This window comes from Cyprinus carpio, chromosome B22, assembly GCF_018340385.1.
Source record: "Cyprinus carpio isolate SPL01 chromosome B22, ASM1834038v1, whole genome shotgun sequence".
Classification (NCBI taxonomy): domain Eukaryota; kingdom Metazoa; phylum Chordata; class Actinopteri; order Cypriniformes; family Cyprinidae; genus Cyprinus; species Cyprinus carpio.
Window position 1 is genome coordinate 18498951 of NC_056618.1, and position 14491 is coordinate 18513441.

The following is a 14491-nucleotide window of genomic DNA, read 5'->3' on the forward strand; positions in this document are numbered from 1 at the left end:
CAAATGAGCATTTTCTCTCTTAGGTTTTTAAGCTCATAAACCCACTCTTTAACTCCCATTCCAGTTTTGGAGATCCAAACCACGCAGATTTGTTTCAAATGCACACCGACGCCGTGAACCCACGGTTTTTATATTTTAGGCCCTTCGAGTGATATTCACGTGCTGCTGAATTTTCATTTACACTGCTTTGTCTTCTCCTTAGGAAAATATGAGGGATGGAAGGATGGGGTGCCCAGTTACGAAACTGGACTTACTGCTGCATGACTGCCTCTCACAAAAGGCGAAAGGTGGCCGGACGAGAAAAACAAGCCAATGACGTCACTTCAAAACCAAATTCCTGGAAAGCCGAGATCCCATCAAGCTTCCACAACTGCAACGCTCCGACATGGAGACAAAGGAATCAAAAGGCCAGTGAAACAGCCACCTTTTTAAAGCCCCCGAGACCCCAGCGAACTCAAACAAAGGCTGCTATTGTTCCCGCGAGGCTGCGTTTTACTCCCGTTCGCAGTGTTAATTCTCTGTTTATTTGTGCGTTAATAATTCCCACACATGAAGCTGGATGTGCAAACCAGCATGTGCGCAAGCTTCCGGACAATCTCAGGCAGCCAAACGGACTCGGACTCAAAAAAAGGGCCACTAGTGTCACTTTCCGTCACGCAATGTTGTTTTGGTTTGGCTCATTATACTTCCGCTAAGCTTGACAAATTCAGCCCGACTGCAAATGACTCGGTTGGAATAATCAGGGTGGCATTTTATCACGCTCTTAACACTTGACACCGGCCATTATAATCTGCTCATTTTCAATTTGCCGTGACTGACGAAAAGACTAAACGATGTTATGATACTTCCAGAAGAGTTTTCTCTTCTCCCCGGTCAAGTTGAGCGTGACAACCGGTTCGTTAATTTTCTAAACGACCAAAACAAATCACAGCATTAACCAGAAACGGCTCCTTCATGCCTGCAGCACACAATTCACTCTTTAAACAGTCATTTATATAGAAGGGGGAAAAAAAGTCTCACGAAACCTGTCAAGAACAGTGTCAAAAGAGAAATTATATTTTTAATAAAGGATATAAAATTATATTTTAATAATTATATGAAAATAATTTAATAATACTTTTATAACAATTTAACTATAATTTTTTTATTTTGGATTTATAATTTATTAATTTTAATAAATATATATTTGTTAATGTGATAAAGAAATGCAAAAAAAAAAATCAAAGTCTTGATTTTCTTTAAGATTAGATTAAGATCTTTTTTAATGCATTTAAAAACATTTTTATAAATTTAGATATATATAATTTTCATTTATAATGCTAAAACAATTTAAAGGGAAAATGTGTTTAATTTATTCAAATAATTCAAATTAGCACAAAAAATAAAATATTGCTTAAACTTGAATTTTTCTTTAATATTAGTTTTGTATTGTCAAATTTTCATGACAATTACATGATCTGTCACGATAGCTGGCTTCTCATCCTATTTCCCCCCTCATTTATACTATCATTCATTACTGTAGAACTTATTAAAATATATAGAGCATTATAGAGCATTGCGTTATCAGTGCAAAAGGTTGTGGGTTTGATTCCCAGGGAACACATGTTAGGTAAAAAAATGTTAGCCTGAATGCACTGTAAGTCACTTTGGATAAAAGTTTCTGCTAAATGCATAAATGTAAATGAATTGTTTACTGATAGAAATTCTAAAATTAATATAACAAATATTTAAAAATAACCATATAAAATAAAATGTATTGTGCAAATAAGACTTGAGAGATGGTGAAAATGTCAATGCAAAAAAACTAAAAATTTGCGTGTGAACTTTTGAGACTAAAAACCAAATTTTTTTTTTCTTCTTATTACATCATGAAAAAATTGGCGTGTGAACTTTTGAGACTCACTTCCAAATGTTAGACTGATTTTCATTAACATCTCTTGATACAGTTTATTTTCTGTCATGAAAAACAAAACAAAAACAAAACAAACATAACATCTTGGCCCTTTAATTCAACTTAGTGATTTATCGTCTAACTCATTCTGCCGCTGTTTTTAGTCAACTCATGTTTAACATGGAGCGAAATCTGATTAGAGTTGATTGGAAAGTGTAATACTGTTTAACGGCAGCAGTCTGGCTGCTGTAGTTGCATTTATTTGAAAAACTAAATGTGGTACGTACGAGGTGGAGTTCATGGTGGTGTATCCAGATGGGCATTCTGGGATACAGGCTCCATTGTGGATGACGTATTCGTGGCAGTCACCGCTCTTGCCCTTGCACTGGTTGTGGAGGTCCTGGCAGAATTTAAAGGACACGCAGCGCCATCCCTTGAAGGTGTAGTAGCCCGGCGGGCAGCGCTCCACACAGGTGTCACCGAACAGGAAGTTGCGACAAGCCACGCATTTGGTCGAGTTCCCTGGCACAGAGCAGCCGCCCAGACACTGGTCGTGACAGCACTCTTTATGGGGGGTACAAGCACCGTGGACGCATTCGGAAGGGCAAACTGTGAGGGGAAAAGAGTGAAAAAAAGAACTTGTTAGATTCATTTTCTTTAATGCAGCGAACTACAGGTAAAAACATTTTTTATACCCTTGTCAATTTTGAGATCTTTATTCATAACATGTTTCAGACTAGTGGAAGGAAAACATCTAAAATGCCCTTTTATTTGTTTATTTCTTTTTACAGTTTATCTGTAGATTTCAATTCAACTTTTTTATTTTTTTCACAATACAAAAGTTTTTTCTCCACTTCAGCAGCACACACACACACCAAGACTTAGAGTTTTATTCTTGTTTATATTCTGAAGGATTTTACTGAGGGGATTGTTCATATAACATTCGCCTGGTTTTTCAGAACATTTTATTCCTAAAAACCTTGGTTAAAATGCTAATTTTTTTGGCCGTTGACAGTATTTTCTGATTTATGGAGAGATAGAAAGAGATATCCAAAATCCCCTCTATAAAAACCTTCGACTCTAATATGTGAACAGAATTAAACCAGAATTTTAAACCCAGCTTTATCCAATGTTTTGGAACATTCTGTAAGAGTATGTTCAGAAACTCTAAGAACTAGAGAATGCTGTGCTTGTATATTTAAACATAACAGAAAACTTATAAAACAGAAAATATTTGCAATTCTTAATGTATTCAATCAACTGGGGAAGCACGCGTCTCTGTGTGTTTTTTTTACATTTTATTTTAATATAAAAATAACACTTTTAATTAACAGTTTAATTATTAGACAAAATTAGTAGATAATTAGCACATAATATAAATGAACATATTCAGAAATTGATATTAAATTGAATAACATTGTAACATGTTAACATTATTTCTTGTTTTAAAATTAAAACAAACATATCAATCTAAAACATCAAATAAATTTTTTTTACCCTATTCACCTGAGGTGTTAACATTATTTCTTGTTTTTCAGTTGAAACAAACATATCAAGCTGCAACATCACATAATGACAAAATCATGCATAAAATGCACGAAAAGGCGATCTGAGGTCAGTGGCATCGTTCTACTCCTTTCGTCAGGCAGAAAGGAAGTGATTCAGTCTTGTTTGGCCGCAGGACCATCTGGAAGTGAGGCTTGTGCATGGCAGGGTGCAAGAATTAATGAATACAGCGGTCTGTAAGTCATCTTACTCGTCTCGCACTAGCTGCCTGATAGACCACAACAAAGACGCTCCGGGACAAACGTGTTCCAGAAACATGTAAAGAACAGCACCCTATACACACAAAGTATACATGATACAATCAAAGATGTAAAAATAAATAGGTTAATAGTAAAAAAAAAAAAAACAATGATAGAAAATTATGTTAATACACTTTTGTTTTATTTCAAGTTTGCCTAAGCAGCTACACAGTACAAATGTACTTATATAAAGACCCATCTTAGCATGTTAACGTGCAGCATGTCAATGCAACCAAGCATTAAATTCAGCCTGAGCAGAAATGCCGCCTCCTGAGACTATTTCATAGATGTCGGACGCGGCCGGCCTTCCAGATTACAGTGGAGAAGCAAATCTGTTGGACTATATTAGTGCCATAAAACCCTCCATCATGTGACACTGGGCCGCCCCACAGGAGCAAAACAACATGGACCCTTCAGCCTGTCAGTGACAGGGCGGACCATATCACTGCCTGCCTGAAATAAAAAGGGCAAATAGGGCCGATAGGTGACGGGGAGTATGGGGGAGAAGATCCTGAATACATTCACAACAGACAAGAATCAGAAAAAGGCCAAGGAAACAATCCTAAAATTGTGCAAAAGGTATCAATTTGAAGCGAGTATATAACAAGTATATATTTTAACACCGTCTGCCTCAGTTGCAAGGCCCAACCACGTTTATACATGCCACAATTTTTCACCGAATCCCGATCCAAAACTCCAGTCCAGGTTTCTGCAGCAGCCTCAGATCCGCCCTCACCCTTAACCAATGTTTTTGCTGTCCGTGGAAGGCAGCCATTCAACGGCCTCATCCAACAGAGAGAGATATCCGCCCAGCATTAACCCCCGACGTGCCGGCAGACGGATGCAGCGGGAAACGCCAGAATACACGAGGACAGGCAGGAGCAAGCATGCAGACGGGCGCAGCCTCCACTCTCGCAGCATTCCTCACATACGCCAGCGATTGCAGGACAGCGTAACCCTGCACAAAACACCCCACCCCTCCACGACAGTCTCCACGGCATCTCCCCAAGGATCATCCCTGTGCAAACACACACATCTTCTCTCTGCGGCCTTTGTAGTCCCTCCTGCTTTCATTCATAAGCATTGTGTGGGTTTTGATGTCTGATTTGTCGTTCTTTTATGGATATCAAAATTGTTGCATTAACATATACACTATTAAAACGTATTACACTATTAACGCATTTATTTAATTTAGCATTATAATTTAATTCTGTCCTTCCTGCAAATATATGTCAGTATTATAAATATACTAATATAAATAATTTACACATTTTCTTAAAATATTGCTGTTAACAATATGCAATAAAAAAATTAAAAAAATAACATAATTACATAATTAAAAATTATAAAAATAAAAATACAAATAACAAAAAAACAAAAAAAAAGGAAAAAAAGACTATTTGGTCAAAAACCCCTTTAAAGGCAGGGCAAATACAAACATATCTAGACTGATTATAATCAAAAGGTTAAAAAACATCAAGTAATTGTTTTTGCCATATCGCAGAGCCCTAGTGACATGTGAGCGCGACACGGCCCATATAAAAACACACGCTTCCCTATATTCACTCTGAAGTCACGGGTCAGCAGCATTCACAGAAAACTTGTGCGGATTCCCCATAAAAACATGCTAATGCATTCACACGCGTGCACTGGAGCGCTTGGACGGCGTTTTACTATATTTGGCGGCGCTCGCATGTCTCAGGCCTCAAAAGATTTACTGTAAACGCTACTGATCATTTGTTCAGAGGCGTGCGGCTTACGAGAGCAGAGGCAGAGCGAGGAAGTCGGGGGAGGGGAGGCTAGAAATGTAAACAAAACAAACCCGTAAATGGGGAGGGGGAAGAAAGCCTCGAGGCGCTCGCTTAGGAGGAAAGGAAAGAAAGCACTGGAACATGGCCGAAGGTATGAAAGCATCTAGTTTATGCAACCTTGTCCTGGAAAACACACAGAAATGTGACAAACACACTGGCCGGGTGACCCGTTATTCAAGGTTCATCGGTCCAAGAACTCGACAAACAAAAACAAGCTTCAGAAATGTCATCCAGGCCGCTGATATCACCAGATTACGCAAGGCAGGTGAACAGGAAGTGCAAAGGTGATTCGCTATCAGGCCGCCGTAAATTCCAAGGAGTTTCACGTTTGCTGATTTCATAGGGAAGCCTTTGAAGTATCAGCCTCGGAGAGAACACTTAAAATAATTTGTTTAATCGGTCAGATGATGTTGTTTTGTGTTTTATTGGGCAAGTGTGCACACTTCACCACAGGAGTGAGCCGTCGACCTGCTTGGGCAAGTTGTGGGAGTGTCTGTTATGAACACACATCCCTGACCGGCAAACACATGAGCATGGGCAGAACGTCCGTCACTTAGCCAATAATCAAATGCCACAACATTGCTCTTGTCTTTTTTTTTTTTGGAACAAAAAGAGACGACTCATTTTTGAGGCAATTACGGAATTGGATTCACATGGATTATTATTATCATTTGGAGTCTTGGTTGGTTGGTGCTTATTTTTGAAGATCTTCCAAGTTAGGTGGCAAGTTTGCCGTAAAAATGTCCCTGATTTGTCCGTTCTTTTATGGATGATCAAAATTGTTGCCTTAAACATATACACTATTAAAACGTATTACACTATTAACGCATTTATTCAATTTAGCATTATAATTTAATTCTGTCCTTCCTGCAAATATATGTCAGTATTATAAATATACTAATATAAATAATTTACACATTTTCTTAAAATATTGCTGTTAACAATATGCAATATTAGTAAAAAAAAATTACATATTTACAGAATTATATGTTTTATAATTATTAGTATAAATATGCTGATAACAAAAACGGGGAAAAAAAGACTATTTGGTCAAAAACCCCTTTAAAGGCAGGGCAAATACAAACATATCTAGACTGATTATAATCAAAAGGTTAAAAAACATCAAGACGTAATTGTTTTTGCCATATCGCAGAGCCCTAGTGACATGTGAGCGCGACACGGCCCATAAACACGCTTCCCTATATTCACTCTGAAGTCACGGGTCAGCAGCATTCACAGAAAACTTGTGCGGATTCCCCATAAAAACATGCTAATGCATTCACACGCGTGCACTGGAGCGCTTGGGACGGCGTTTTACTATATTTGGCGGCGCTCGCATGTCTCAGGCCTCAAAGATTTACTGTAAACGCTACTGATCATTTGTTCAGAGGCGTTGCGGCTTACGAGAGCAGAGGCAGAGCGAGGAAGTCGGGGGAGGGGAGGCTAGAAATGTAAACAAAACAAACCCGTAAATGGGGAGGGGGAAGAAAGCCTCAAGGCGCTCGCTTAGGAGGAAAGGGAAAGAAAGCACTGGAACATGGCCGAAGGTATGAAAGCATCTAGTTTATGCAACCTTGTCCTGGAAAACACACAGAAATGTGACAAACACACTGGCCGGGTGACCCGTTATTCAAGGTTCATCGGTCCAAGAACTCGACAAACAAAAACAAGCTTCAGAAATGTCATCCAGGCCGCTGATATCACCAGATTACGCAAGGCAGGTGAACAGGAAGTGCAAAGGTGATTCGCTATCAGGCCGCCGTAAATTCCAAGGAGTTTCACGTTTGCTGATTTCATAGGGAAGCCTTTGAAGTATCAGCCTCGAAAACAACAAAAAAAATAATTTTAATAATCCATAAGATGTTGTTTTGTGTTTTAAGGGTGCATATAGTGTGCACACTCACTTCACCACAGGAGTGAGCCGTCGACCTGCTTGGGCAAGTTGTGGGAGTGTCTGTTATGAACACACATCCCTGACCGGCAAACACATGAGCATGGGCAGAACGTCCGTCACTTAGCCAATAATCAAATGCCACAACATTGCTCTTGTCTTTTTTTTTTTTGGAACAAAAAGAGACTCATTTGAGGGAAAGGAATTGGATTCACATGGATTATTATTATTCATTTGGAGTCTTGGTTGGTGCTTATTTTGAGATCCCCATGTTAGGTGGCAAGTTTTGCGTAGAAGTATTGTAAAACAATACAGGATGAGCAATTTTCACGTTTGCATTGTGCAGTCTTCAAAAATTGGGACTATGGTTAAAAACTAAAAATGTTGGTTAGAACAAAAATTCAGCTCCTCTCATCACTCTTTTTTTTTTTTTAAAGTGGCGGTTAAGATGAGAAATTAACAATGGAAACGAATGCGGCCAAGATATAACCGATTAGTTAACATTATTTTTCATTAAAAAAACAAAAACAGCAAATATGGAGGTTACGATGAGAAATTAACAATGGAAGTAAATGGGGCCAAAATATAACCAATGAGTTAACATGGTTTCAGTAAAAAACAAACAAACAAACAAAAAGAACCACTCTTGTAGCAGGTGTTTAGTTGGGCCAAATGAATATTCACAATCATTTTGCTAAAATTTGAAAATGCAATTAAAACAATTAAACAAGGAGGTCTCTGTGGCAATTTTTTTTTATTTTATTATAATAGTATAAAATATTTTCATATTATTTTTGGTCAATAATATTTCATATTAGTAATAAATAACATCAACAATACAATTTCACTAAATTAAATATAAATACGTATATATTTTTTATCAATTACACCATTAAGTCAAAAAACAATACAAAAATTATGATTTAAAAAGTATTATGGCTACAACAAAATACACTATTTTAACAGAAAATAAATTTAAGTGCCTTAAAAAAAAAAAAAAACACATTTGTTATATCCACAAAAATTCTCCTTTAAGAATAATTTTACTCAAGGAGCCTACATCCCGCATATAATGCACAAGGAAGTGTTTTGAGTTACATTTCTTGAAATTACAATTGGGTTTTTCCCTCCCTATTTTGTATAAACAAACACTAACTGATTTTAAATGTCTAACTATCCTTCACGCTCAAACTGCTGAAAAATGCATGACTGTTACAAAATGGACTCACTTTTTTTTTTTTTTTTTTTAAAGAAGTTGCTATAAATGAGAAGATTAGCATCTCTACATACCCAAAGTGACAACATTTGATTAGGCCAGTTAAAAGAAAACATCAGTATAATAACAGTTGGCACCTGCTATACACATTCAAGGGTCATTCTTAGTCCAGTCAATGACACAAATGTGATTATGGCACAGTTGGAAGGGGACAAACAGACCATCAAGGCCATGCAGGATGTTCTGTGGCCTAGACAGTGATTCAATTAAGGGTTCCTGCAGAAGAACAGTGAGTCACCTGTTATCTAGATGGTTCCTCAGTGAGGGCATCTGTCTGGAAGGAGTTACTCACAGCAGCTGTTCTTACAGTGACTCAGTGTCTCTCTGCCTCTGCTTGCCCTTCTATACGGGTCTCTTTCAGGTAGTTTGCATATTGTGCCCACAAGCTGTAGCCAAATTATTGACAGTAAAGTCATATTTTAAGTTTGCAGTCTAAACAGAGAGTGATAAGGTCAAATGGTTGTGTATCGCAGGCTGCACGCAATAACATCCAACGTGACCAATGCAGTACGATTCATGAACATATGACTGTCACGACCCGATTCTTTTCAGTGAATCCAACACATGGAGTCAGAGTCAGAGCTGTGCGTTTTTGATACACTAAAAGGAATCAGTTCATAAGAGTCATTTGCTTGTGAATCGGACTTTACTGGTCGTGCTGAATGTTCTTGATTATCTAAAAAGGAACTGTTCATTAGTTTATGACTCAGCTCTCTTCATGAATCATTCAAAAAGGCCCACAAACTAGCAAGTTACTGTTCGAATCCCTCAATTTGTTTACCGTTTTACTAACTTATCGTTCTAATAAAACTATTAGGCTACACATGAAACGCAATGGTGATGACAAAAATCAACATCCATCAGGACTAATGGTTATTTCCGTCCCTCGATTGATAAAAAAACGGTTTCCAGCTTCTCCTTTAGGTCCAGAATGAGGCAGGCCAGACTGGACACTCGGATGACAGACACAACCGGCCAATGAATATCATCGGGGGGAAGGGGAAATGATTACAATTCAACCTGCACAGAGACATGAACGCTACAACAGACGGAAAAAAAGCAAGCGAAATGTGAAATCCAAGAAACGTACAGTCCATCCATCGCTTTTGGTTGCCAAACCTTTTGTTAACGAAACCAATGCACTCGCTCGAAATAGCTTAGGCTCTTAACCCACCATAATGCCGTAGGAATTGGACTTTGGTAGAAAAAATATATTAGCTTAATCCATGTAACTAGATCACCTCTGAGCTAGTCATGAGCAGGGCATATTATACAGCCTCAAAGCAAACTGAATAGGCCATTATCTTCTCGAATGAACAAATGAAGAGTATCCAAACTCAGGGAATGTCTGGGATTCGGGGTGGACTTTTTGCAGGTGGAATTACGCCGTTCCAAGTCGCAGTGCCAAATGAGGACAGCAGGGATAACAAATCTTGAGCCTCGTCTTAGCCTTTTTTTTTTTTGGCCCGCCTGCTGTAGTGGTTTCCATGTGGGAAGGTTAACACAAAACGGAGATAAAATAAATCTAAAGATTGCATCCTATTGGATTGGAGGCAGTGCAGTAAGGAGACTCCAGAGAGGTTGTACATGTGCGGACAGGGCTGATGGGACGGGATGGGTTGGGCTGACCCTGCTCTAGAAACCTGCGGCACTGCAGCGGCTGCATTGCAGATAGGGAGCTGTTTCATATTCACGACGCAGCACACCGAGCCAGACGCGGCCCTCGGTCTGGGATCACCTGGCTTTCTCTCGCACGAGCGCTCGTCCCAGTCAAAGAGAGCGCGACTGTTTCCAGGGTTACAGTGATATCCGAATAATCTGGTTTCCTTGTCAATGACCTCCGGGTGAGCAGGGGAAAGGGTTACGCATTCGATTGCACAGGTGCTGCCGTTTCCAGACGAAGTGGAGAGCGTGAACTTTTCCCCTCGAGGATGTTTCTGTACATTTTTTCCTTGTGACGTTTACAAGTCTCAGCCCAGCTGCTCGTACGGACTCGGAAAAACATTTATTTCCAACATTACATTAATCCAACACAACACAAAACAAGAAATTACAGACGAAAATGTTCGGGTTTGTCATTGATAAAAAATACAGATGACAATAATGAATATATAAATGTAATCAAGTGTTGGGGAAAATATGACGACATTAAACACCACAAAATATTAACAATGTGAGTGTTTTTTTTTCTTTACTGTCTTTGATAATGACAAAAGCACATTACGGTGATAAAAAGAAGATTCATTAAAACATCAAAACATTGCTAATATTTCAATAATAAACAGTGAAAAATATTATCAATAAACTTTTTTTAATTGTCACAAAAAAAAAAAAAAAAAAAAAACGCATTCCAATGTTAAAAAATTAACCAAAACAGTGCATTTCTAATAATTTGCAATGTTTTTGTAGTCATAATTTCATCAACACTAAGTTTTTTGTCATCACTTATGTAATGCGCATTACAACGATAAACAAATGATTTTAATTCGAACGTAGCATTGGCAAAAATGACTAAATATTATCAGTGCACTTAAGTTTTTTTTTTTTTAATTGTCATCGATAATGAAAATACGCATCATAATGATAAATCTTAATTAAAACATAGCACATTCCTAATATTTTGCAGTATTTTTCTCGTCAACACTACATTTTTTGTCATCAACAATGATTAACACGCATCACATTGACAAATGGTTTTAATCCAAATGCCGTGTTGATGAAAACATGACAAAAATGAACATGTTTTTTGGAAAAGAAATATCCAGAGAGAATATGATTGTTTCAAATAATCCAATAAAGTCGATAATGACAGGTTTTCTAGCCGAGTTTACTCTGACTAAAGTACATGAATGACATGACAAAAATAATGACTAAATTTAAAAAGATTTTCATCAAAAGACTGACTAAAACAAACAAACAAAACCGCTGTAAAATTTGAACAATGTATTGAACCCATTATTATTCCGTTGTTAGTGCCATGCTCTATAGTTTAACTACACATCTTCAAAGTAAATTTCCTGGAATATGTATTAATAAATGCTGCTTTGAGACTGTCAAATAATGAAAGTACAGCTCAGTTAGTGAGCAATGCCAACGGAGACTATGACTCACTAAGAAAAGACAATAGGACAACAAACGCATGGAGCCAAGGACAAACAGGAAACAGTTTTCTCATGGCAGAAAACTGGAAAAAAACACGTCCTTGTAAAGTCTTGATACTGTATATTTACCTTTCACCTTCAGCATCTGTGACCTTGTTTTTGGACCACAGAGTCTAAATATACTGCAACTTAAGATGGGGAAAGTTTTATGCACTATGTAGTGTACCTAATGAAACAGGTGCTGAATCAGAAATAATTCAAACAGGAAATGGCCCGTATATGCCCTCTATATATAGAATACTGGGATATGAAACACATCTACAGTTGAGGAAATGGGGAAGTCTATAATATAAGTCTATAATGTGCAACATATGAAAACTTATCTATAGTGCTTACAGTGCAACTAAAGATTGCAACTACCCCCGAGAATGGCTGTAAATACAGTTTCTGGCTTATGACTTGGTGAAATGATTCCAGAACCCAGAATGATGTAACATTGCAAATGTTTTATAATGGCCATCTAATGCAAGGTTTGAATTTTCAAACTTTGCACATTTAACTTTTTTCATATTTAGCACATTTTCTTATATAAATGATGTCTTGCTTAAAGACAATGGCTATTTTTAGGGCCAATGAATTTTTTTGCAGACCCATACACTGGAAAATAAGCTTCACTTTCTTTATGCAAGACATTATTTCCATGATATTCTACAAGACATTATTTCTATTCTTATTTCTATAATTAAGAAGCTGATTAAGCAAAATGTCCATTACAAAAAAAAAAACAAAAAACAAAAAACATCAACTATATATTTAAATCGTAATGCTGTTAAATCAAAAATAAAAAATATTAAAGATTAAAATTATTTTTTGTTGTAAAAAAGTATTGTAAGAGACAAACAAAATTCAAAAAAAAAAAAAGTAAATAATGCATTAATAATACAAATCAGTTCAAAAACACTTAAAAATGTGCTTAATTATGAAAAGTCACATTGCACAAATATTAATGTTACTAGAATTATGCAAAATTTAATTATAAACTTAATATTTGAACAAACTACATGCAAACTACATGCTTCATACTACATGAAATATAAAAACTAATATTTTTATACAATTTATTCCAAATTAATAACTGCTTCCTTTTTAAGATTTTAATGTTCAAAAACATTTAAATAAAATGTGCTTAATTATGAAAAGTCAAAATGTAAAAAAAAACCAATGGTACTAGAAATGTGCAAAAATATAGTTATAACCTAATATCTGAACAAATAATATATAACAACTAATATTCTTTAAGCAAAACAATTTCTTCTAATAGATTTCAGACTATTTCCTTTCTTTTTTTAAATTTCTGAACAAAGCAAAAATATAAAAATGAATATTTTATGCAAAAAAAAAAATTTCTAAATTGATTCAAAATGAATAATTTTCTTTCTTTTCTTTTATTATTATATTTTATTTTAGATTTTGGGCTAAAACAGGACATGTAATTCATCCACTAATAATTCCACCCAATAATTTGGCTTGTAAGGGCACAAACGGCTAGTCGTCTGCTTAAATAAACTGTTAAATGTGATGCGAGGACGACGGTCAGTGCCCAGCATGCCGTGCGGTGTGTTCAGATGGAGGCCAGCGGGCAGCATTCAATGTTAAAGATTAACAGCCGCCCCGCCGACCCACAGCAAAGTGATAACAAGAGCTCCATACGGTCACTTGACCAGCCCAGACCAACGGATGAGGAGGAGGAGGAGGAGGAGGCTGCGCAGAAGAAAAGCCACAGCGAGACAGCCGTGATAAAGCTATAAACAGTCATGGCGTGAGACGAGCACATGGCCTCACCAACAAAAACAATTAGCAAAACAACCTGCATAGCAGCTGATTATTAAAACAACAGCAGTGACTAACCTACTAACATCTCGCATGTCCATATCAAAACCAATTTCATCAACAGAAAAGAAAAGCATTCTAGACCAGCACAGCTAATGCTAAAGCTCTGTAGTGAGCTGCCTTGCTCCCTAATGCCTACACAGGCAGCTTACTTCTTAGTTAGCATCCTAACTGAAACAAATCATCATGTGTGACTGATCTGGAACGCAAAAACATTAGGAGAATCGAATTATGATTGAATTATGATTGAATTTCAATAAATTGTTTCAAGCTATGTTAAACTAATATGCACAAATCAATATTTTATACAAATCTATATTCATCTATACTTCAGAATAAAATACAAGAAAATAATTTGAGCCATTGTTTGTTTTGCGGTCATATTTTAGATTTGAATAATTTATTAGTTTTAATATAACATCATCTACATGGTTTAGAATAAAAGCTATGTAGCTACAAGCTGAGCTATAATTTAAATGATTTGAATTTGTATACACTAATAAGCAAAAGTTATTTTTTTTAATAAAAATTTATAATTGCCATTTAACTAGAACCATCATATTTCTCTGTATTATTTTTTTTTTAAATAATTTTTACACTAAAAATGACATAATCGTTATATAACAACTCATCTGTACTATTCAGAATAAAATACAAGTTACATAAATATCCGAGTGTAATACTTTCATATTTTAATAATTTTTATATGCTAATAAGCACCATTTATTATTTTTATATAACAATTTCATCTACACCTTTCATGCTTTAGAATAAAATGATTTGTTAGTTATATAAATATATAACTGCTGTATAAAATTACCAACCA

At 36.4% G+C, this 14491-nt stretch overlaps 1 protein-coding gene across 1 annotated transcript in view; it reads right to left on the bottom strand.

The window, feature by feature from the left end:
* Window positions 1–14491, bottom strand: part of LOC109046541 (insulin receptor-like) — a 70341-nt gene that overhangs the window by 13973 nt on the left and 41877 nt on the right. Inside the window, exon 3 of the mRNA XM_042749877.1 lies at window positions 2179–2500. Within this exon, the coding sequence (XP_042605811.1) occupies window positions 2179–2500 (322 nt within the window). The remainder of the gene's footprint in view (window positions 1–2178; window positions 2501–14491) is intronic.